The sequence below is a fragment of the Tiliqua scincoides genome, chromosome 8 (genome assembly GCF_035046505.1).
Source record: "Tiliqua scincoides isolate rTilSci1 chromosome 8, rTilSci1.hap2, whole genome shotgun sequence".
In the NCBI taxonomy this organism is placed as follows: domain Eukaryota; kingdom Metazoa; phylum Chordata; class Lepidosauria; order Squamata; family Scincidae; genus Tiliqua; species Tiliqua scincoides.
In genome coordinates, this window is record NC_089828.1 from 34,134,679 (window position 1) to 34,159,538 (window position 24,860).

General features: G+C 45.6%; 1 protein-coding gene across 1 annotated transcript in view; it reads right to left on the reverse strand.

Annotated features, from left to right (window-relative positions):
• Positions 1 to 1,317: 1,317 nt before the first annotated feature.
• REXO1 (RNA exonuclease 1 homolog) overlaps positions 1,318 to 24,860 on the reverse strand; it is a 34,143-nt gene continuing 10,600 nt past the window's right edge. Inside the window, exons 2-16 of the mRNA XM_066636238.1 lie at positions 21,186 to 22,912; positions 18,358 to 18,462; positions 16,375 to 16,612; positions 14,757 to 14,914; positions 14,510 to 14,647; positions 13,611 to 13,734; positions 13,008 to 13,127; positions 12,526 to 12,663; positions 11,035 to 11,148; positions 9,657 to 9,730; positions 8,708 to 8,818; positions 6,782 to 6,897; positions 5,943 to 6,081; positions 5,533 to 5,653; positions 1,318 to 4,196 (exon numbers count right to left, since the gene is read on the reverse strand). Coding sequence (XP_066492335.1) covers positions 4,108 to 4,196; positions 5,533 to 5,653; positions 5,943 to 6,081; positions 6,782 to 6,897; positions 8,708 to 8,818; positions 9,657 to 9,730; positions 11,035 to 11,148; positions 12,526 to 12,663; positions 13,008 to 13,127; positions 13,611 to 13,734; positions 14,510 to 14,647; positions 14,757 to 14,914; positions 16,375 to 16,612; positions 18,358 to 18,462; positions 21,186 to 22,912 — 3,512 coding nt within the window. The 3' untranslated portion in view covers positions 1,318 to 4,107. The remainder of the gene's footprint in view (positions 4,197 to 5,532; positions 5,654 to 5,942; positions 6,082 to 6,781; positions 6,898 to 8,707; positions 8,819 to 9,656; positions 9,731 to 11,034; positions 11,149 to 12,525; positions 12,664 to 13,007; positions 13,128 to 13,610; positions 13,735 to 14,509; positions 14,648 to 14,756; positions 14,915 to 16,374; positions 16,613 to 18,357; positions 18,463 to 21,185; positions 22,913 to 24,860) is intronic.

A 24,860-nucleotide genomic window follows, 5' to 3' on the forward strand; every position in this document is an offset into this window, starting at 1 on the left:
AAGCCTTCTCTGTAGTGGCATCACAACTATGGAATGCTCTCCCAGGGGAACTGAGAACTACTCCCTCTCTCATGGTTTTTTGGCAAAGGCTGAAAACACACTTTTTTCATTAGGGATTTGGTTGTTGAATGGATTTTTGCCCTCTGCGTCTCTAATATAATGTGATGACATGACTGCCTCCCTGAACCCATCAGAGCTCAATGAGTTTTCTCTTTTTCCCTTAAATTTTTTGTTCTGGTTTGATATTGTTTTTCACCATGCAATGTTAAAATTAATGTTTTAACGTGTTGTTTGATGCTTTTTTACTTGTTGTGATACTTTGTACTTGATTGTAAAGCTTTGTAAGCTGCCCTGGGCATTTGCTTTGGCATGGGGAAGGTGGGGTATAAATTTCTTAAATAAATAAAAGATGGGCCTTTGTTTCTACCATGTTAACCCTGGAGTACATACAGTTTTAATGATCAATGCCTGTCCATCAAATTATTGTTTTTGATAGGATGTATAGCCCAAAGAAAAATTCTCTTTCCTTTGCTTGTGGTAATTTTAAAATAAGTCAATAGCAAGCCTGGGGCAGAAAGATAGGACGGGAAAAATTAAGGAGCAGGGAACTTTTCCACTTTGTAGTTAAAACATTTAAATAACTCACAACCTTGTTACAAGAATTATTTTCACCCAAGTGATCACCAGGCAAAAAGGAAAGAGAATTTTCAGGCCTGGGCCAATTTATAATAAGTCTTCCCCCATACACAACAGGTGCCAGAGCATGCAAATGGTGCACTCCCCAATATTGCTCAAATATTGTATTGTACTTGTGACAGCAAAAACTTTGCATCACCCACTGCTTGAGCCAGTGCGCTGTCATGGAATGCTCACTGAGCAAAAGCAATTAAACAGCTGATAGGTCAGTGTCTGTAAGGGAAGTGAAACTTGCCAATTTGGCTGAGACCAAGTGTGTCCATGTGCATGAATGGAAGATTGAGAAAAGGTCCCAAAAGGCAGGGAAGGGACAGGGAGACTACAAGGTGAAGGAAGGGTGCGGAACCAGATAATACTAATTGGGAATTCTGCTAGGTGTGAATTCAACAGTCCTAAGGGGGCAACAAAGGTCAAGCAGCCATGAAGACCTGAATTTCACATATTGATTTGGACCAACTAATCAGCTCTTTGGCTGCAGGCATTTAACATCATAAATAATTAGCCAATGAGTGTGCTTTAATGATGCTCCAGAATCAGCGCCCGACCTTCCCTACCTCCTCCGCCCCCCTTGATAGTTTCTGCAGCCGTCATGCTAAAAGGACAACTAGTCAGAAATGGCTTTTATTTTAAAAAAAATTTACAAAATAGTGTTAACAGCAATGTATATACAAAGTCTACAGCTTTTTATTATTATTATTATTACTACTACTGTACAGTGTTACAAACTGTAAAGTAAGCTGCAACCATGCAGCAGGGATTGACCAGGTTAACCACAGGAGGAGAACTTGCAGCCATAAAACAGTACAACTCTTATCAAATCAGCTACCTGGAGGAAGGAGCACATTGCAGAGAAGAGAGCTGTTAGTAACCCGCAAATGGGAAATAGCAGCAGAAGTGTTGTAGAGGATTAAATCAGTTTTAACACAATAGTACCTTCAACCAAGGAAACTGTAGTTCCAGGGCAAGATCTCTAAAACAGTATTCTCTGCACTCTTGGTAAACTACAATTCCCAGGATTCTGTAGAGGTGGGGAAAGCCATGACAGTTGTGTGGTATTAAAACCAAAATGAGCCTGTACATGTAAATATGTCCTTTGGGTTCAAAATGTCAAAAAATAAACCCCTAGATGTTGTAGTGTTTCAATTATTTTTGAAAAGTGTGTTTTATGCTAAAGGATGCAAGGAAAGGGGGAAAAGTGTGTATGGAACAGAAAGATTGATTCAACCACTATCTTTCGTTCTACAATATCTATCCAAGGATTCTTGCTGTTGATCTGTGCCAGTAACTGACCTGGCTAACACAGACCCAGATTCGGAGTCAGGTTCACAGTCAGAGGAACACACAAAATCTAGCATATTCAAGTCTTATGCTGGGACAAGTCATGCCCCCCCCAAAAGGACTATTTCATAGTGTTTTAAGATGTCACTACTACATTTGAGATTATGTGCTCTAAAGAGGGGGAAACCTGTACAACTCAGGTTGAGTTTCCCTAAAGTCATATACCTTCTCTTCCCAAATGCACATCCTATTTTTCCAAAGTGTGCTACTATGCTTTGGAGGGCAAAGTGGCCAGGAACCTCACAGTGGTAATATAGTACCGGATGAGACAAGGCAGACCTCCTGTTGCAGTAGCTGCCAACCCTTCCAGCCTAATGAGGATTTACATAATCATTTTTATGTCCATGACCTGGAGCATTTACACACAGGAAACTAGGCAGTAGCTGGACACACAACCCGCTCCAAATGCCTTGTTGGGCAGTGTTACCCAGATGCAGTGAACTGGGACCTGAGGCCAAGGGGACCCTCCTCAATGTAAACTGCCCATGACAGCCATGGTGCTCGTGAGCATGTGAAGGAGGCTATTCACACAAATCAGCTCTTAGCAGATGAATATCCACTAGGGTTGCGACCAGCACCCATCCACAGGAGCTGTTTGCATAATGTCCACTTTTTTTTTTTTTGCACAACTCCCATCCAAGAGCAGCTGTGCCTCCCACAAGCTCAGGATACATGTGTGGGGCTCTTGCCACAAGTAGAGCATGCCAGGGAAATAAAAAGACAGCACCTGCTCTGCTGCACATTTAAACACAAGAAAAGGGAACAGGACAAAACCGACCTCTCTTATCTAGGAAAGGGCACACACACCAGCCTTGTGGGATGCCCTTCATTACATTTGTTCACAAATGTATATGCAGCAGCTTGGTTGCTGAACTAATAAGGATGGGTGAGAGAGCTGCAGCAAATACCCTTAGGTGGCTGCATAACTGCCCCCAGAGCAGCAAGAAGGAGACAGTAAAAACTGTTCAGGAAGAACAGTGAGAAAGCTACCAGGGAGCTGCAATCTACATCAGGGGGTGAAGAGGGAGATGGGAACAGGGGTGGGTATGACTACTCAGGACTCTTTCCAATTATCATCCCCACCTCAATTTATGCAGAGGCCTTCAGAGTAAAACATGCACACCTGTTTTTGCCTAGTGCTTTATTTTCTTTATGCCTAATGCTCTTTTTTAATGTCACTGAACTCTGTACATGACCTGATCACCCATCCTTTTTGGCGCAGCTGCCCAAAGCCAATCTGAATGTCAGATTCTCCTAGCTTCAAAAATGGCAGCAGTCATTGAAGGCTCAAGACAGAACTGGAAGATCTCCAGCAGCTCCCGGGCAATAGGTGAAGACAAAGGGCAGCCTGGCTGCCTACAGCTGGGGAGCTTTGGAAGCCCCATCTCACCCTCCCATGAACAGGAAATACTGCTTTGTAACTGTGACTTCTGAGTATCCCTCATTTTGATTTACTCTCCTTGCCAACCTGACCCAGGGGCTCCTGGTACGAGGCCAGCACTCTGCCCACCAACATTAGAACTGCGGCCTGTCCTGAACAAGAAGCTTTCAGTTGCCCTTCACCAGTTCACAGATGACGAGCATCTTCCCATGCCTTCAACACATGCATACACACCATAACTCCCTCTGTCCATTTTTCCACTGGTCCAATGTGCCACAGCAGCCTCCTTGCCATTCTGCAGCATGAGAAAGCTGTGAATCCTCAAATTAAATGAGAAAACCTGAATTAGAAGCTACATTTCTGATTATAAATAGAATGGGGGAGGGGGAGAAGAGGACGCTGCAGCATCAAGTGCCTCTGGAGTCTAGTCTGGCCTTCTCAGACTGAATGCCACTGAAACACTCCTCTGTTCCCGCTGTGGTGAGCAGCTGGCCTTACGGGCTCCACATGCACAAAGAAGGTCAGTGCCCTGCAGCTATGCCAGTGGCAGCAGCTCCCTCCTGAGTCCCGAGCTACCTGATAACATGGAAGAGGGAGTTTGGGGTACACCTGCTGCCAGATACAGGGAGTTTCATGGGAAGGCTTTATTGCACTGCGCCAAGGACATCAAGGAGGAGAGGATAGCAGGCATGTCACCGCTTCACTTTTGCATCTTCTTTGATCTTCCAAATCATCAACTCCATGCAGGCTCGGGCGTCCTCGCTGGAGTCATGACCATCGACTGGCAAAAACAAGAAACGGCATATTAGCCCCAGGTGGAAGCAACTAGTCTCCTGAGGCAATTAATGATGGCCTGCAGGCTAGCACAATGAGCAAATCAAAGAACAGAAATAGTTTTTAAGGTGACAGCACATGACAGGTGGTGAAATGTGCAGGCAGGGATAGGTGGGCTAGTGTGGTTTGTTGGTCTAGGGTTAGCATGATGAACCAAGAGGCTGGCCATGGGTAGAGCTGTATGTATTTTTCCACTTAATCCCACCCCTCCCCCCAAAAAAATCTGAATGCACAGGGTTAGATTAGATGGCTTTTTTAAAAGGAACAGCCAACTCATGCAAACTTTAGAACTCCTCATGTATGTGTACTTGAATAACTGAATGCGAACTAACTGCACCATCTCCTACCAAAAATATATTAAGGCTAATGAGAACTCACAGCAAAATATTGGAGTATATCCTCAGCCCCTAAGAGAAGCTCTGCGGCAGTAGGTTGGGAGAGGGAGGGCACCTTCCAGAGCATTACAAGTTTTAATATTAACAATTTAAAATTTTTAGATAGATTGCCCAATACAGTGGGGGGGGGGGGGCCTTAAAAATAGCTTTTAAAACCATCTATTAATGTAACTGATCCAAATCAACTAAATGTTGCATGCCTAGTTAAGATCAATACTACTTAAGTTCAGAAAAAACTTCACCAAAAGTTAAAAGTCAATGTGACTACCATAATCAATTTTCTCACTGCTTTAAATTTTGGCAGATAGCAGCAGTAGGAAATTGGCCAGGAAGAGGGGAGCAACCTGGATTAAGACCGTGGTGCGGTGAGGACAGTAAGTATTAACACAGTCAGGCCCTTGGTCTGTCTAGTTACACTGTCGACCCTGACCTGCAGCAGCCCTCCATCACCTCAGAGAAGGAGTCCTTCAGCAGTACCTGAAGATGCTGGCAGGGATGGAACCAGCAACCCTCTGTGGGCAAAGCAAGTGCTCCACCACTGAATACATGAAGGTGCCTCATAGGGAGCCAGGCCAGTAATCTCTCTCTAGCCCCCTATTGTCTATGTTGACTGCCTGAGAACTTTGGAATGCTGCTTCCAGGGAAGGTGTTCCCAAGGTTTACTCAACAGCACTCACTAAACAGCATCTGCTCCACTGCTGAGCTAGGGCCCCATGAATATGGTCCGCTCCCACAGAAAGGTGTCGGAAAGAGGACAAAAGCTGTTATATCATTCCTACAAAGGAAATGCTGGAGTTGGGGATTTTAAGGAAGGCAGGCAAAGGTCATTGGAGGTTGAATCAGAACATCAGCCATCTTGGCTGACAGTTGTCTCCCCCCCCATCTCACCACTGTCCTGAATGATGCGCTTGAGGTAGTCAGCCATCAATGTGCGCAGTGCTCGCTTGTAAGGCATGCCAAGCCGATGGGGGAAGACGACTGCTGTGTCCACCACCGTAAGGTGAATGAGCTAGGAAAGGGAAAAGACAGACCCCAGTCCTCATTAAAGATTTTGCCTCTTTTGCCTTCCAACTTAAAACAGTCAGATCAGGTTAAAAGGAACACTGAAAAGAAGCCTGAAAGTGTTATGAAGGGGAATTTAAGCCTATCACTCATCACTGAAAAAGGCTGAATTTTTTCAAGGGAGGAGAGGAGCATATTCACCCCACCCAAGGAGCCTGAAGAAGGGAAGGAACCCCTTAAGTGATGACATCATTGCCCAGTTCCCCAACAGGCAAGGCAATGATCCCTCATATTACCTTTAGTGCAAATAAATCACTTTCCAAGCTGTGCCCTATCAGGATGGTGTCAGCACTGAACATGTTCAAGAGGACTGCTTGGACATCCCGCAGGGTGATGGACGTGTTCTCCAGATCTGCCTCGGTCACGCCTGAAAACCTGAATGGAAAGGGAGGGATCCACACTGATTAGGCCAGAAGCTGCTGCCTGACCATTTCTTATGCTCTTGTTTCAACAGAGAATGTTTTGGACTGAGCAGGGGGTGGGAAGTACATGTCATCCCAGGTGTGTTGATCTCAGTTAGCCTGGTTTGTAGATTAGCATAACTCACTGTAGTGTTTTCCAAAACTTTTGACATCCAATCAAAATTCAGAAAGGCAAGCAACACTCTGACTTCTCCAAAAGCACTGAGAATAACACCTCAAAACATAGAGAGTTCTTTTTTCCTGTACAAAGTCCTGATCTAGGCACATCTCCCAAACCAGACTCATGCACAGATGTTAAATCCTCCTCCTCTCAGAACAAGCAGTTCTCCTGAATTTCTGCATTGTGAGTGACTGAGTGCTCTAATGTAGCTATGCTGCTGAACAGCTTGCTCACCCCCCCCCCCCGCCCTGGGTGACACTGCTAGGAAGGAGGTCAGGTCATCATACAGAGATGCCACAGGCAACCTCCTTTGGATGTACTGTACTTCTGCTGTCTTGGTGTTTAGAATGAGTGAATGAATGAGAGACACCAACATCAGCTCCCCCCCCCTTTCCAGGACAAGAGTCTGATGGGAAGGAGGCAATTCATGCATAATATGGCATCACTAATCTAACATTTCTGCTATGCCAACAGCTCAGTAACATGTCCTCACCGGGTGTTGTAGTCCACCACCTTGTGGTCAGGCTTGACAAAAGTGTCATAGACCACCTTGAGCTCTGCGTTGATCACAGTGACCCGTGTCAGCTCCAGGCCTTGCTTGGTGTAACACTGTAGAAGATGAGATATGTATTTGAGAGGGAGTGCCTGGAGATCCCATCAGGCCACAAACATATGAAGCTAACAGCCTCATAAGAAGCTGCCAAATTGAGTCAGACCATTTGTCCGTCTAACTCTGCACTGACAGTGCAGACTGGCAGTGGCTCTCCAGGACTTCAGACAGGAATTTGCCCAACTTGGAGAGGCATGGAATTGAACCTGGGACCTACTGCATGCAAAGCAGGTGCTCTACCCTGAGCCATGGCCCTACCCAATAACTGATCATTATTGTCTCCTCCAACTGTCAGCTTTTCCCAGCTTCATCCTAATGTTCTGAAACTTGAATCCCTGATGTAAAAAGGGAGCATCAGGATCAGAACTAAGAGAATACCTAGCAGGCTTCAGTTTGTTTTGGGGGCTGTAGGCTTGATACCCTTGTGGCGGTAGCCGACCTGCGCATATATCAGTGTACAACCCTGGCTCGCTGGGTGTATTGGGCATCAGAGATCCTAAGATGTACTTTTCAGACTTTAAGAAAAACCAGGCAGAGGCAGTCTGTGTATCACTGTAGCAGGGAACCTTGCCGTGAAAGGTCAGGAAGAACTGGGAGCCTCTGTGTCAGCCAACCAGACCAAAAGGAGAGAAAGAATACAGCTCTAGCCATTGAGGAGCAAGTACTTCTGCTCTCCGTACACTACTTTTCTAAGGCAGACACAAGAGAAGCAACATGGGATTGGAAAGTTTATGGGGTCATGGTGCTTAGAGCTTTCTACAGTTAGTTTCCATCCCATCTCAAATATTTGTGAACCCTGCTGTTGGCATGAGAGGGACAACTATCAGGAGGGCCAAACCAGCAGGTCAGAGACCTGAGGAGTTCAGACTCCACTTTCCTCATTCAAGTCCAGGCACCGGTAGGTCACAAAGATGAAATAGCAGAGTGGCCATTTGGGCAGCACTGAAGTGCAAAATGGTGGTCAGTGCCAAACAAAGTAAATTGGGGGGGGGGGGAGATTCTTGCACAACCAGACCTGCTCCCCTCTCTGCCCCCAATAATTGTGGGTGAGGCTCTTTATCAGAGAAAAGTGATTTAATCTCTACAGCCTACTGCTACCAGATCTGGGGCCTTGGTAATAACCATGATCTGTTTTGTCAGAGAGTGCAGTGTCACCTCTGGAGGAAACACAATCACATCTACTCCAGACAGTGTTTCTCCCTGTTCCACATTGATGGGCTGATGGGCATCATCTCTGGGGAAGAAGTCACACCTAATCAGGCAGGCATTTCTCCCCACCAACTTTCTCAGTCAAACACATCAGGTGAGCCTGAGAAAAGCTGTGGTCATGATTTATCAAGCCCTCAAAGTTTCTTCTCCTCCTCCACCCAAGATCAGATGTTGAGCATGCTTGCTATTCTTGAGCCCACTAGCACCTTCAGGTTAGCAACAGAGAGGCAGGTACTGCATAAACAACCCTCCTGGCTTCTTTTGTTTTTTCTCCCCAATTGAACAGAATGGAGGAACTCCATCCATGCCCTTTGCTGTGGAGCAAGGCAGGACTGGAACTGGGGGAGGCTTGCTCCCACAGGAGGACAAAGACAAGTCTGAACTGCATGCTCCTGCCTTCTAGAGTGCAGAGGAGGAGTGACCCAATCAAGGACATCTTCTTCCAAAGGAAGAAAATACAAATATTATCATTTACACAGGTGGCAGAGTTTGGACTGCCTAGACCCCAGCAATTTATTCTAAATACACAATCTCGCTTACACACCTTCCCCTGGCACCATTCTGCCTCTATGCAGTTCCATCCATCCCTGGGGGACCTACCATTTCACAGTCTAAGGCGTAGATGCCGGGATAGCCATCTGCATTGTGGAGCTTCTCAAACGTCTTTACAAACCCCTCTAGGCTCTCCTTTCGGCCATCATGGACATGTTGCTTAAGGAGGAAGAAGAGTAAAAAATTAAAACAAGAAAGGAAGAGGAAGCGGAGATACTTCAGGAGAAAAGATAAAGTGCCCTCTAGCTTCCACCAACCTCACCGGCATCCTTTCCATTTAACTCAGAGAAATCATCAAAACAAGAGCGGCTGGTTTTACCGAGCTTGCGAAAGCCAAGCTGAGTCAACATATTTTATGTTTGGTCCTGAGGGGGTTGAGAGAGGAACACATGAGCGAGAGGGAAGATGTATTTCTCTCATTCTAAAAAGCAGGCTCATCCAGTCACCAGCAGAAGATTTCTGAGCAGGTAAAAGGAAGTATTTCACACAATGTGTAACTGATTTATGGCACTTGCTGTTAAAAGATACAGTGATGGCCACTACCTTAAATGGATTTAAAGGGGGAGTAGACAAAGCCTATGAACCACTATTAGTGGCAACCAGTTATGACAATCATAAAGCACCCCAATGTTCAGAGGCAAGCTGTCTCAGAATACTAGCTGCCAGGGTCCTCGCGTCCTGTTTGTGGGCTTCTCTAAGGCACATGGCTAGCCACTCTTGGATGCTGGATGAGATGTAACTTTGGGCTGAGTCAGCAGGTTTCTCATGCGGTTATACAGACCTTGATTGAACTAGATACGGAGGGGTCATAACTGTGCCCTATCAGGCTTGGCATACAGAAGGCCCTGGGCTCAGCCACAGACATTTCCAGTTAAAAAGAATCTTGGGTAGCAGAGCTAGGGAAAAAAATATCTGCCCAAGACTTTGGAGAGCCACTGCTGGTTAGAAGAGACCATACTGGGAAAGACGAACCAATGTCAGGCACTGCCCTACTTACTTTTGCAACTTGGCACCCTGGTGAGCCCACTGCTCCTGAACAGCAGTTGTAATGTGTTTCCCAGCCACCAGGCACTGAAAACCAAAAGAGAAACACTCAAGCAGGAGAATACCTCACCAATGCCAGCTTTCCCAAAAAGCAAGTTTGTTAACAGCCACAGCCCTACTAGGGACAGAATCCAGTGGGTCTGACTGGTGGCATTCAGTCCTGTTCCACCCCAATGCTGCCAAGGGGCTATGTCCAAATTCACCTGCAACTCTCTTGGAAGTGGGTAGCTAAAAGGATTACTGCAACAATAGCCTGCTCTGGTTTTTCTAGTTGGACACAATCACCTTCTGGATACTTGCATTCTGCATCCTCTTGGAGTTCTTCCAAATCCCTCCTCAAAACCCCACTTTTCCATGAAGCTCTCGGGGCACAATCCCTTATTCTCCCTCTGCTATAATAAGTACTGTGTTAATGAAAGAACAGCATAGTCTTCCCTGTTTACTCCATCTTTTTCTCTCTCCCCTGCATCACAGATTGTGATGTGAGTCTCTTGTGAGTGAGCCTCCTGGGGCAGGGACCTTCCCTTTCACTCTTTGTAAAATGCCACACATGGTACATAGATACAATGCAGAGGGAAAAGGGACAGCTAGGAGGAAAATGAGCACATACCAGTACCGACATTGGAATACCAGCAGCTGGAAAGCAACAACAGGTGAGAGTTGTTGCCTTCTGCTTCTGAGCTTCCCAGAGGCCCCTGGCTGGCCACTGGTGAAAGTAGGATGCTGGGGTGGGTGGACCTGGGTCTGAATCAGCAGGGCTCTCCTTGTATTCTTATGATACTTCTGAACTGCTAATCATGGCATGACAGAATAGCAAGGTGGAATGGCTGTGAACTGAGACAGCTTGGAAAATAATAATAATAATAATAAGGGAGGAGCCAAATGGCTGCTAGTGCCAGCCAGTCCAGTGAAGAGGGCCTTGCTGTCTCACCTCTCCCTCATACACAGCCAGAGTGCAATGGCCACTAAAGGACAGGGATGAGCCAAATACCAGCTGATTCTGGCCATGCACAAGGAGGGGGCCTCACCTCTCCCTTCAATGTATCTACTTACACCCCACACTGCAAGATGTCAAGGGTTTATTATTCAATCCCATTTGTTACCTTACTTTCTTCCAAGACACTCTGAATGATATGCATGGGGTCCCTCTCACATTCAGTCCTAAGAGCAGCCCTATGAAGTAGGCTTGGCTCATAGAGAATGACTCTACAAGCTTCAGGACTAAGCAGGCACCCAAATCCAGGTCTCCCTGGTTACACCCCCTTATGCCACATTAACTCTCAAGAGAGATGTGACAAGTTAAGCAAAATGCCAATTTAAGCAACGATTACCTCTTTGTTTGCGCAGTCTCCCCCAGTGGTGAACGCATTCCTCCTTGCGGACACAGTTTCCTGATGCTGTCACCATGTACTCAGTGCCGCAGCGGCAGCAGATCCTACAGGACCCTGGAAGAACATGAAAGGTGAGCATTCAATCTCCATTATATTCTCTCTAACGGGGGGGGGGGGATCCTGAAGACTCATGTCAATCAAAGAAAAGCTTAAAAAAAATCTATGTGCTTTATGGAAATCACTCATTTGTTCCCCACCTCCTTATAAAATTGATTTAAGAAATCCCAACCAACTACAAACTTGGCATTTGATTCACAGCAACTGAAAGGAGGAAGAGGTGTTTGTTTTTTTTAATGCCATGCAACTGTGCCCTCTTGTGGCACAATGGATAACTGCAAGACAGTTCAAAATGTTGAAGGACAGAGATACAGTCAAAATCCATCAGAAGAGGAGGAACTCTGCTTTTGATGCTGGGAAAGGTTTGGACCACCCAAGCTCCCAAGAAGTGCTCCCAATGCAATTTTCTCTGAGACCCTAATGCCCCTCCTCAAAGGGGTTTCAACTTGTGTGTATATGGGCCTTCCAAACATTTTTATTATTTCATGCATTTTTACCTTGCTTTTCAGGACAGTATCCCAGCTAAGTGATCAACCATTTATAAAACATCACAACTACTCCCCCCCAGAAAAAAAACTTCACACGCACACTAAAGACGAAAGACCAAAAAGCATTAGTTTAGGAAAAGCTAATCAATAAGCAACGTTGCAAAACAGAAAGGCTTACAGTGGTCCACCTAAAGGCAAAGTACCCAAGAACTTAACAAACCTCCCAAAGAAGGGAATTCAAACACTATGGAGCCACCACAGAAAAGGTCCCGCCGCCTAGGACCACCCAAATGAAGTTGCATAAAAAGGTCAGTTGGAGAATAGGGCCCAAGATGCCAATCACATATTCTTACAAAGCATAAGATCATCACTTGCAGTTTGTGTGCACGCCATCCGCCATCATGTGCAAGAACTCTGCATGAGTGTGGCAAGGTAGTCACTGATAAATACCCAGGTCACCTAATATATCCTAAAGTCATTTAATTGCATTAATGAAATCTAAACTTAATTTGATAAAATATAAGGAAAGACAAGGATCAAGTGTCAGTCAACCCAGCACCTTTGTTCTCAGTGGCCAGACAACTGGAAGGTGAGGGCACGTTTACTTCTTAGTGTGCTGTTGGGCAGAAAGTTGCCCATACACTTGGCCTGTATTTCAACCATGAAAGAAAGTGCATTTGCTTATTTAAATGAAAACTGAAATTCAGAAAGAGACCAGCCTTCACCACCCCTTAGCAGCTATGGTCCTCAGTGAACAAGTGATGAAGGTATCGCATGTGAGCCTGGTCAAGAGAGGGTTCAAGACACACTGGATGCCTTGCAGAATCTCTCTAAGAATCAAATAAGAAGCACTGAGCCAAAGCGGCCTGCCTCTGGCACTGCTTACCATCTGTGGTCTTCTTCTCTTCCACAGTGAAGACGACGGCACGACCTGCTTTCTCTGGACATGGCAGTGGGTAGCCATTCTCCTTCAGCTCCTCCTCTGTCATCCTGTATTCCTTAAGCCTGCGGTACAAGGCAGCTCCTAAAGTTAACATAATGAAGCAAATAAGGGACGGAATGGTAAGAGCTTCTTTGTTACTAAACAGGGGAGCAAAGTTGATGAGAAAGGATAGCAAGGTCTGTACCAAGCAGAGAGAGTCCACCGCTGGGATTACCAGGAGCTGCCAGCCAGAACATCTAAGATTTCATCAGAAAATTCTGAGGCATCCTCAACTGTTCAGTGGTGAGGACTAAAGACCTGATTAGAAAGAATTTTTCTTCACTTGCAACAGAAGTCAAACTGCTGTCAATTTGTGAGCTGCCTTGTGAATCCATAAAGCAAAACCCAACCTGGAGTCAGCACAGGTTAAAGAAAGGAGGACACACCTGTCAGGTCTTCTGTCCGCAAGTTCGTGGTTGAGGAGCGGTTGAGGGTAAAGCTGGTCCTGGCAGCAAGTTTGCCTCCTAGCATGGCTTCATGAGACACCACTTTCTTGTTGTTGGTCTCTAGATTAAAAATAAATAAATAAAGTCAAGCAAAGAATGGAAGAGTTAAGGTGTGAATTAAGGTTTAAATCTGAACATATGAAGCTTCACCAAACCAGGCCATTAGCACATCAAGTGCATCATTGCTTGGGATTGGGCTTCCCAAGTTTTCAGGCGAAAAGGGCCTTTCCTACACATTTGGGATCAATTCCACCTTGGGTAGCAGAGCTAGGAAGGACCCTCCACCTGAAGATCTGCTGCCAGTTCATATAGTCAGTACTGAGCCAGATGGCCCATGGGTCTGACTTGCTATAGTGACAGCTTCATATATTCATGTGTCTTTAACACTGCTCCCAAAATAACCTGATTTTGGATCTACTGGCTCTGTTACATAAATCACTACTTTGACATTTTGCTTGCTTAGGACTGCTTTCAGGAATGAAAAGGAATAAACAGAAATAAAATGCTTCATCCTGCCTTTATGAAGCAAAGCACTACACATACTGTGTGCACCCTGCGAGGAACTGGGCAACAAACTCCGCAGTTTCTTCAGGGTGTTGACTGCCACATTCAGGTAGATGTTCCGACTGGTGCTACGCTCGTATGCCACTTTCTCCTCTGCCAGGGCCTGTGAACAGCACCATTCATGTCATCAGCACTTTTGAATTGAGCCAAAAAAATCCAGTTTCCTCAACTACAACAGAGAAGTTGTCAGCCCAACTAGACGTCCCAAGTTAATCATGGTTTGAAGGCCTAATTTGTTTTAACTAACCACAGAATAAATCACCATTTCCCTGAATTTGGGTGTCATGGAGACCTGATCTGATAGCGAAAGCATTGCCTCCTTCCTCCATTCTGAAGGAAGGGGAAGAAATGAGCCAAAAGCTCACTGTATGCTCGATCACAAAAATCAAAACTATAGCTCAGCCATTCTCAATTTTTTTGGCTATGGCCCTTAGGAGCTCTTCTCAGGTTCCAGGGGCCCCCTGTCAATGCAAAATAAAATCATTTATTATTGAACACCAAGAAAATATGAACATTCAAATGCGCCAGGGCTCCCCAGGAGAACATATGGCTCCTGTTGAGAATGGCTGGCCTAGAGGATTGCATGATTAGACCAAAAAATTAAGCGCATGTCTGAACTTCTGCTGTTTGATTGGAACTTTTAAGGGGCTCTAGTTGAACTGGGCCATGTCCATCCAAAACCTGAGAAAGATGATCCAGTATGCTCAACTTCAGTTTTTCTGAAACATCTCCTTCCAGTTATCCCTTACGTTTGCAGCTAAAGTTAATGAAAAGCTGCTATGGATTAGGACAAGACACTTCTCTCCTCAACTGCATCATCAGGACACTTAGGATTAGGACACTTCTCAACTGCATCAACATCATCCCAAGACACAAACCTTGTCAAATGCTTCCTGCTGTGAAGGGGAGGACTTCAGGCACTCATCAATGAAGAGGTTGAGATACCTTTGGCGGATGTTGGTGGGGACCTTGGCACCAAACTCGGTGGGAATCACTGGCCGCTTTAACGTAGCACTCTGGAGGGGTGGGAAGAGAGAAAATGAAGTGCTCTTAAGAAATTCAGCCTCTGCTGTGCTTCCTCCCTATTCCTGCCAAGCCATTATCTTGCACCAGAAGGGATTCTACCTGCAGTGAGGGAGCATGAGCTATCCTCTTTGGGACATTTGTGGTCATTGTCTTGGATGCCATCCCAGCAAGCGTCCGAGCTTTCAGAGACGGAACATCAGTGCCATTGCAAGAGACTGTGCTCCCAGAGGGAACAGTTTTCTTAGGACCTCCAGGGGCTGAAATAACACAGGAGGAAGAAAGGAAATAAAACAACCAAGACAATATTAATAACCAAATCAAATACTGGAGCTTGTTCCAAGCTGTCAGACAACCAGTCATCAGGGGCAGGCAACTGGTCAATTTGGGGTAAGCCACTTCATACATGCTGGGCTTGTTGCAAAGAAGCAGCAGCGAACTTAAGAGGTGCCAACTGGATCCAGCACGGCACTTCTCAAGAGTCCAATATTTTGGGTCATTAAACCAAGATTTATAATCACAGAACTGAAGGGTGCCTTCAAGGCACTACTCAACAGCCAGGGATTTCAGAACAGCGGAGATAGAGATTTGTTTTCCCAACACAGCTCATGAAGAGGCCCTCAGAATTTGTAAGAACAGCCTTACTGGAGCAGAGCTAAGGTCCATCAAGTCCAGCACCCTGCTCCAAGCAGTGGCCAGCCAGCTGCCTCCAGGAAGGGTAAAAATCTCCAGCCACGCACAAGTGTCTGTCCCCAGTACTCACAATCAGAAACACTGCTTCAAATGATGGTTGATGGCATTCGCCTTGTTATATGGCTAACATCCTTTGATAAATCCATCCTCTGTCAATTTTTTTTCTTCAAAAAAGTTGTTAGGAACATCATAATATGCAACAGAGCACACAGGAATCCAATCTTTCTGCCTCTCAGCTAGCTGACTCCTACACAAAGGACTCCTGTAGCCATTCCCCAAGCTCAGGCCACGCACAGTGTTGCAGGACTGAGGTATGTGTTCTGGTCTCTCTCACATGCTCAACCATTTGAGCCCTTATTAGAAATTGCCATATCCAAAATCACCAAGGATCTTATGAAAGGCCTATGGTTGCTTAAATTCAGTTCTCATGGGATAACCATCCAGGAAACCACTGCAAGCTCTAATCTGGTTCCATGGTTGAACCAAGACAAACACCACCAACCCTATGAATGGTCCAAGACAGCAAAAGCGTGCTGTAGAAATGAGCCTGAATTCACTACTCACACAAGGGGATTTCGTTACAATTTCCTGAAAATAACTTTTGAACTTATCCATTTGGCCGCCCTGTTTTCAAGGCACTCCTCACAAACTCAAAGGTCAACCACCCATGAACTTCCTCCCAACTTTGGAGCTGGGAAGGAGGCAGGGAAGCCTGGCACAACTGCCAAGGTGACCGCTGCCTCCTTCTGCAGCTTCAAAACTGAATGGAAGGCTGGAGCTTGTTCCAGCAAGGAAAATACACAGAAAGTTGGAATCAACGCTCAATTCATATTTCATCTAATACAAGTTGGGGAAAAACATATTCTGAAAGAGATTATCACATTTCTGTCACAACGCTCATTTGCAGTAAGGTAAGAAAGCAAGGAGTAACAGCACAATTGGCCACTGTAAAACTCAACTGCCATGGCTGTTAATACCGACAGCAAGTTTTTTTTTCTGTTGAAAGGAAGCAGAGGTGCTTGCTTACTGCACTTTGCAACTGAAGGAAGAGCTGCACTGGGCACATGGGCAATCCGTTTCTTTTCTCCTTTGTGCAACGCAAAGGAACTTCTTTGGGGTGTTGCAGGCAGCTGCAGGGTGGGCGGTGGCTGTTGCTGGGCTAGCTGTGTCGCCTGTTGCTGAGCCAGTTGGATCCTCTGGTAACACACCTCCTGGGCAGTTGGCAGGCGGTACGGTCGGACAACTGGCTTGCTTGGGACCTCGGCCTACATGGGGAAAGCAAAATGCTGATTTGCAATGGCAGACTTGAACAACCTGGGCTGCGAGTTGAACCAAATCTGAATTCCAAAAATGTTTTAAAGAGCTTCTTTTTCAGCAGTTCTGAACACAAATTGAAAATCTCCTGGTTGCCTTGAGATGGAATTGAACCCCTGAATACAAGTGTGATAACTGGACACCAGGTTCAATGACACTCAGCTTTCAAATATATGAATTATGTTTTATTGTCCCATTTCTCATCTACTTGAATGAGTTCTGCCTGTAAATCCTCTTTTAAAAATTCCAAAGCAACAGGTTTTAAAACATATTTTTCCTGATTAAATAGTTATCACTGCATTGACTGCACAGAGTTTCACTGTAAGCAAGATAGTTGGAAATTATTCCATATGAAATGGACCTAAACCAAAATTCCTGATGTGGTTACTAAACCACTACTTAAAAAGGAAGTGCCTGGACCAGACCGTTAAAATACTGATGAACATGAAGTGGAAACGAACCCACATTTTTAATGGTTCAACTGCTAAATTAAAGTGATGGACTACAGAAGCAAGAATGACATGATTCCATTTGCTGACTCACTCCTACACAATTTAAGACACAGGAAAAGGGGTTTTAAAATTTCTACCCTTCAGCAATAGAAAATCTCATTTTCCATTCTGAGCCAAAGAAGAACTCAGAAGGGATACATTCAATTTGTAATACATTCAGACCATTATGAATTGGTCCAATCAGGTAACTACGAACAATGGCATTATTACTTAATTCAGAACACACCCACTTTCCTGCGTACTGCGGCTTGTGCACAGGTGTATGCAGGTGTGTTGGGAAAGAAGCTGGTTGGAAAGAGGGGTATTTGACCCTTTCCTCACTTTGAGTATGAAAAAGTAGAGGTTTAGAGAGGCATAAAAAAGTAGAGGCATGAAAAGGTTTATTCTTTGCGTGTGCACATCTTTGCAAAATGGTTTGGGATCAGTGGTACCACTCCTGAGAAGCTGCAAATATTTGAGTTTCGGGATTTCCGACCCATTTAACACCAATCCCTTATCTCTGGTAGAGAGGGAGAAAACAGACAAATGGGCAGAGGACACACAATTGGCCAAAACCTTATTTCTGCTGACCACAGGATTTGCTTGCGAAAACAAAGAGCCTATCAACCTGTCAAGGGGGAGAGGAAAACTAAGGATTACACACACCTTGCAGAAGCCAAGCTATTATGGTCCTCCTGTTAAGGTTTTCTGTTTTAAAACATGTTTCCCTTCAGCTCCTGGAGTGGAAATTTGGAAGAGCAAAACCAACTGGAGGGAGGAGATTGCTTGTGAAGGCCAGAAGGTGACTTGGATGCTTATCCATCTGAAAACTGCCTGGCAAATACCACTGGTTCAGAACATCACAGTTACACACCTCATGGTATTAAGCAGGCTTAACCTGCAATGCATCCATACCCCATTTTGCCACCCCATTCCCAGGCTGCAAACAGTGGGGGCTATTTTAGTAATTTTCAGGACAGGACCTGTTCATAGTGCTCTCCCTGGAAGTTGTTTTCCCCCCAGAATTTCCCTTGGAAAAGATAGTACATCATCACTTGGGGGGCAGGGGAAGAAGAGAGGGAGAATGGTACTTGACTGATATTGAAACCTACATCATGGCCTTCATCGGTAGAGATAAGAGTAACCAGTAAACCACATCCCATCTAGAGCAAATCCTTGCCACACACCTTTGGAAATCCACTTACATTCCCTTGCTTAGGCAGATGAGAGATCCTCCTTTTCTGTCCAGGAAAGAGGGTGGTTAAATTGTCCTCAATCATTCTTCCCTCAGCCCCTTCCTCTTTAGATGGCTGCAGAGGGGGGAAAAAAGAGAAGGTTTCAAAAGGAATGCTGATTTTCCACGCCATGGGGGATGGAGAGCCTCGCTCCAAGATAATGGAACCACCAAAAAAAGTCGCTTTGAAACAGCAGGGGAAGCAAGACTAGCTGCCAGTAACAGCTTAAACTAAAGAAAGCAAGCCAGCCTTGTGGGAAGCATGCCATTTCACAGACAGCCTCACACGATGAGCTGCTAGGGACCACACTGATACCCTTTTCAAAGGTTGAACAGCCAAGGGCACAGCATCCTGTACCACAACATTCTCCTTATAATTGCTGCTGTTTATCATCAACATCCTAATATTCTATTAGCAAATATGCTCCACGCACACAAGGAAGTGAAGTACAGCCGCTGGGCAAAAATAGTTCATTCAGACCTTAACACAACCCTCAAGTACTGGAGGGTTGGGGGGAACTGGGGAAACCTCTGATGTGAAGACTACCCTTGCAGAAACTTAAAACTTTGGACTTGCCCATGATTATTTTTGTATTCATCTGTTCAGACACTATTAAGTAAGCCACTGTTCTACAAAAGGAAAAACAGCCCATGTAAGCAGGCAGTGTGAACACAGCAAGGGCAGAGAACACAAGAGCAGCCTCACTGAAAGATCAAGGGTGCATCTTGTCCAGCACTCTGCTTTCCACACTGACTAAACACCTCTTGGAAGCCCACAAGCCAGACATGAAGGCAGCAGCCCTTCCTTGTTTGTTCCCTGGAAACTGGTATTCAGGTGTAGACTGACCCTGAATAAGGTTTCATCTAGCTTTCAGGGCTAATATCCACTGATCAAATATAGACGGGAATGGGGCTATAGACGTTATCAACTATAGGGGTCATCAACCCCTTATCAATATGGGGCTATAGACGCTATCAACTATAGGGGCTATCAACTATAGACAGCTCAAGCTAGACTAACTGGAGGGCTCTTCTTGTGTTCTTTTGGAGCAGTAGTTCCCAACTTTTACTCAAAGGTAAGGGAACCACTAAGTGCTTGTGGGACCTGGTAAGGGGGTGGCAATTCAGCAGTGAAGGCAGCAATGACACTTCCAGGTTTCCACCGCTGCTGTCAACCAACTAAAAAAAGAGGTGTTTGGACTTATCCATGTTTGGTGGTGGCAAGAACCCAGGTTTTGTGGCATCTTCAGCCACCGCTGCAGATGGGTATGCGGAAAACCCCTTTTTCAACTTAGCGGCAGTGGTGCAAACCTGGAAATGCAGTCACTGCCATCTTTCCGTCATCACTGGGTCACCACTCTCCTTAAAAGGGAATACATTGTTTCCTGCTGCCCTGGGGGGTTGTGACCCCCAGGTTGGGAAACAGTTTTAGAGCAATGTTCCTCAACTTTTGTTCCCTGTCGTACCACTTTGCAAGGTCCATCTATTGGCAGTATCACTGGAAGTAACCGGCAATGATGTCATCACCTGTTACTTCCAGACCAGACGCAATATGACAAACACCCGTAAGAGGCTCAGGGCGAACGGGAGAGCTTTTTCAAGCAAGCAAAAAGTGCATGCTGAAGCTTTCCTGAGCTGAGCCTCTTACTGTTGCTTGTATCACTGCCACTACTGTTGCTGGTATTGCTGCCAGGCAGTGGAGGTCCCATGTGTACCACCAGATACCACCTCAAATAGCACCGGTGGTAAGAGTACCACTGGATGAGAAACACTTTTCTGGAGCATTCTCAAATTTACAGATTGAACAATACTACTGAATATAAAAGAATTTTTATTCATTCAGTCCCTGGCAGAATCACCACATGGGACTCGGAAAGACTCCTACTGACTTAGGAGTCTTTGGTCTAATGGTCTGATTCAGGCAGCTTCATATGTTTTGACAGTGGCCAACACAAGGTAGAATTAATTTGTGGAATTCACTGTCACAAGAAAGGATGACTGGCGATAGCTTAGGAAGTGTTAAACAGGGCTAGAAGCAAATTAGAGGGAGGGGTGGCTATTAGTCATCAAGGCTAGATGGATCCTCTATGGTCAGTGGCAGCATGTCACTGGTCATCGGTTGCTAAGAGGCAAGAGCAAGGAGAGGCAAGTGTTCAAGTCCCACTTGTGGGCTTTCTGGGAGCACTGGCTGACTACTGTGGGAAATAGGATGCTGGACTAAATGAAGAGCTCTGCAGAACATTCTCATAAGAACCTAACAAGAGTCCTGCTTGATCAGACCAAGGATCCATCTATTCCAGGTTCCTGCATCTCACAGTAGGCCACCAGATGCCTTTGGGAGCACACAAGACAAAAAAATACCTGTATTCCGTTGTTACTCCCTTGCATTTGACATTCAGAGGTAGGCTACCTCAAAACCCAAAGGTTGTATACAGCCATTATGACCTATAACCCAAGATGATTTTTCCTCCATAAATCTGTCTAATTCTTTTTCAAAGGCATGTAAAGCCATGTGCCATCACAACATTCTGGGCAAGGAGTTCCACAGATTAACTCAATTTCCTTCTTTTTTGGGTATATGCATCTCTTTTAAACTCAAAGGATTTTGAGTGAAAGCAGACTCACAATATCAGCTCCTAGGTTTAATTTCTGCTTAGCAAACTTTATAAAAATTTAGCTAAGCTGCACCCCTCCTCTACTTGGGAGAAAGACCCATTGGAATCAGACAGATTTGCCCCCAAACAAATACAGAGGCTAAGAGAAAAGAAGCTCCCAAGTCCATCCCAGTTGGTTTTTTACCTGCTTTCCCAGCCTGCCCTTGTCTTCTGTCTTCACATCCATTGATTCATTAAAAATCCGGAGGCACTCCTCCATGGGGTCAGACTCAAAGTCCAGGTCCCTCTCTAGCACTGAATAATCAAGGTCATCTTCGGAAGAAGATGATGATGAGGGAGGAGCCTTGGACAGCTTGGGCCGCTTAATGCTCATCACCCGATTGTTGTGGTGTGAAGAAAAGCATTCATCATCCCCGTCTGAATCCGAACTCACATCAAGAAAAGCTGCTGGAGATGGCTGCATGGTTTGTCGTTCGTCCCCACTCTCATCACCAAAGAGATCAACATGACTCAGCGTTCGCTGTTTGACTTTATTCTTGGCCTCAGAATTCCCCTTCATCTGAGATCTGGTCAATTTCTCCTTGGGTCTCTCTAGTAGCTTGCCTTTTCTGTCTTTACGCTCCAGTCTAGCGCTCTCTTTTTTGTTTTTCACATCACCAGTTTTCAGTTTTGTATCCTTCTTGAGGCTTCCTGCTTTCTCAGTGCCTTTGCCAGATCCACCTGACCCTTCGCTCTTCTTGCCAGATCTGTCCTCTTTACCTCCAGAAACTTTCTCAGACTTCACCTTATCTAGCTTCTTTGAGTGCCCATCAGCATGGGGCTTGCTTTGCTTCTCCTTTGTTCTCTCCCCATTTTTTCGCTGTAGCTTTCTGTCTGCCTTCTCCTTGCCTACAATTTTATCTCTGTCTCCCTTCTCCTCTGTTTTACAGCTATCCAGGTTTTTCTTCTTTGGCTTCTCCTTGGGCAAGGTGCTATTGCTCTCTTCCTCTTTTGTGCTCTTGTCAGAAGTTGTCTTTGCCAACTTGGTGTCCTTCTCAAGTGCATCTTTGACAATGGCTCCCCGAGGACCTTCAATGTCCCCCATGTCATACTGCACTGCTGTCTCTTTCATTTCCCGAGAACCCACATCTTCCCGTTGGGTTCCCCTCTCGCTGCCAACGAGCCCATCACTCAGTTTGTCTTCTTGAGATTTTGCATGGACGGCTGAGGTCACCTGGCATTCCTCTTCTGAGTCAGAGAACTTTGCAAGCGGCTCATGGTCACTGCCCTCATCACATTGTTTCTTGAATGAAAGGGAATATGTCTCTCCACAGTCAACTGTTCTCTTCCGCTTGGTCCCCTTCTGTTGCTTACCAGCTTTATTCAACAACCTGGCAGAGTAATTTGACAGAGGGTCATACTCCAAATCAGTTGACGGCTTGGAGTTGTCAATGATGTATTTGCTGTTGGTGATGGAACTGCTGTACTTCTTTGGCTGGGTGACTACTGTGGGAATGTACTCCAGTGAGCTGCCTTTTGATTTCACTTTGTCAAAAGAATCCAAGGTGTACTTACTTGAGCGACTAGCAGGGGCCACTGCAAGAGGGGTGGGGTTGTAGTCAGCATCGTTGCTCACATTGTAGCCACCTGGGCTATACTCCAAGGATGTGAAGGAGTTGGGTGCTGCTGACCCGCCAGCCTCAGAAACAAGCAAAGGAGGCTTGGATGAGCCATACTCCTTGGTGGTCTCCAAGAGCTCCTCGTACTTCTTCTGCTCGCGTTCCACTTCGTTCTTGACTGCCTCAATAGCCTGGTTGACCAGCTCTAGTTCCAGGGTACTGGGAGCCGACTCAGCAATGTCCTCAAGCACCCCATTCTGGCTTTGAGATGCAGGCTTGGGGAGTTCTGGGTTGTAAGGGTCATAGCCACACCCTATAGAAGGAAGTAAAAAAAGTCAAGTATCAGCTTTGTTCCTTAGATTCCCATTATGATCCAATGGGCAATAATCCATCTAGATACATAAGAGGGAGAAGCGAGATAGCAAGGCCCGCCTCCCTCCATTTGTCCAACCTGGAAAATTTTTGCATCCACCCTTGTTTGCCTTCTAGTCCTGTAGCCATTAGCTGTCAATTCTGCCTAAGACAGGATCAAAATGTATATATTAGGTTCCAGGATGGTTTGTGGTCACAGTATGGCCCCCTTTTCTTAAGCTATGTGGTCTAGGTTTGATCAGCACCTAGATAGGTGATCCCTTGGGAAACCCAATGTCATGAATATGTACAGTTTAGGCCTAGGTTAGCATGTGAAACCTGAAACAAACTAAGTCAGTAATGGAGAAGTGGTTAGCAGTTCCTAGCTGCAAGAATGTGAGTAAACAAACAAAAAGGTTGTTGTCTCTCCTTTGCTGGCCAGAAAGGACAGACAACAAGAATTACAACCCACTGGAATGTTTAACACCTCAGTAGACTGAGGGGTGCCTGATCAAGCAGAATGGAATGCAGCTATGGATCTCCAGTTGGGAGGGGTAAGAACTAGGAGGGCTAGCAACCAGATCCACTCCAAGAAGCTTCTGTCCTCAAAAATCTCTGACTGGACAGTCTAAATAAGTATGAAGTCACCTCAGTACTATTAGCATAAGAAGTATACTAATGAGTGCCACAAGGGGTGTGTATTTTATAAATAATAAAATAATAAAAGCTTTGACTTGATCATGATAACGATCTCTTCTCCCCACCCATCTTCTTTCTTCCCACAGCTGGCCTCAGGCTGGGACTCTGCAGGGGAGAGGAGCCTTTCTGCTCCCAGAGCTCAGGGTTTGCAACCGCAATAGGCTTCATCCATGGGCTCTAGCAGGGGCAGACTCCTTGGGGCTCACCAGCAGCTCTTCTCCCCTGCCATGATGAACAAGGCAGTTGCCTAGGGAGGGACAGTGGCAGAACAGCAGCTATACTGGGAGATTATGAGCAGCAGATGTCAACAGGTTCAGTGGCTGCATGGGCTGATGCAAAAGGGAACCTGTGTCATAGGCAAGCCAAATTGCCCATGCAGTGCTTCATCTTCCTGGTTTGTATGTTGGAGACTCCCAATCAGGTGTGGATGTTTGCAGTTCCACCAAGCCCATCTGAGTGAGACTGACAGTGTGTGTGACGGATAAGGGGAGTCAAAATGAGTGCTGGGATTTCTGGCTGCTTTCTACTTCTGCTGCCTGTGCCACAGTGGCTCCCGAAATGGGAGGTGTTGTGGCATCTTTGCCTTACATGGAATGTGACTGTGGCATGTTGATGTCACGAAGGTGGCTTGCCATTGCTTTGCACTGACTAGCTCCTTTCATGCCCTGCCTCTGCTGGGGCATCTTCAGCTTCTCACCCCATGATTGGTGAATGCTAGAAGTGTTGTCATAGGAATGAGAGAGTGGCCGACAAGGTGTTACTTCTCTGGGTTTTTGAATCCTCCCTTCCTTTGGTGACAGACTTACATAGGATGCAGATTACAGTTAAGCCATTATAGCTGGGCTGGTGGCTTTATTTGAGCATAGGGTTGCATCAGAGGTCTTATCACCTTTCCTCCCCTCTCCTGCAGAGCAGAGATAAAACCAACCAGGTCTTGGACAAAGGTCCAAAGACAAGTTTTGGTGCTGATACACACACAGTCTCCTAAGGTATGCCTATCATGCTAGATCAGGGGTGTCAAAACTGTTTATAGAGCAGGTTGAAATAGCATTCACATCACCTGCTGAGGGCCAGAAGTGACATCATTAAGCAGATAATGACCAGAAATAAAAACTTCTTTTCTCACTTAAGAACTCATTAGCTGCAAAGGACAGAAGAGAAGAGAAGCAAATCTTGATCATATGTTCAAGATAAGGAAGAGCCCAATTATG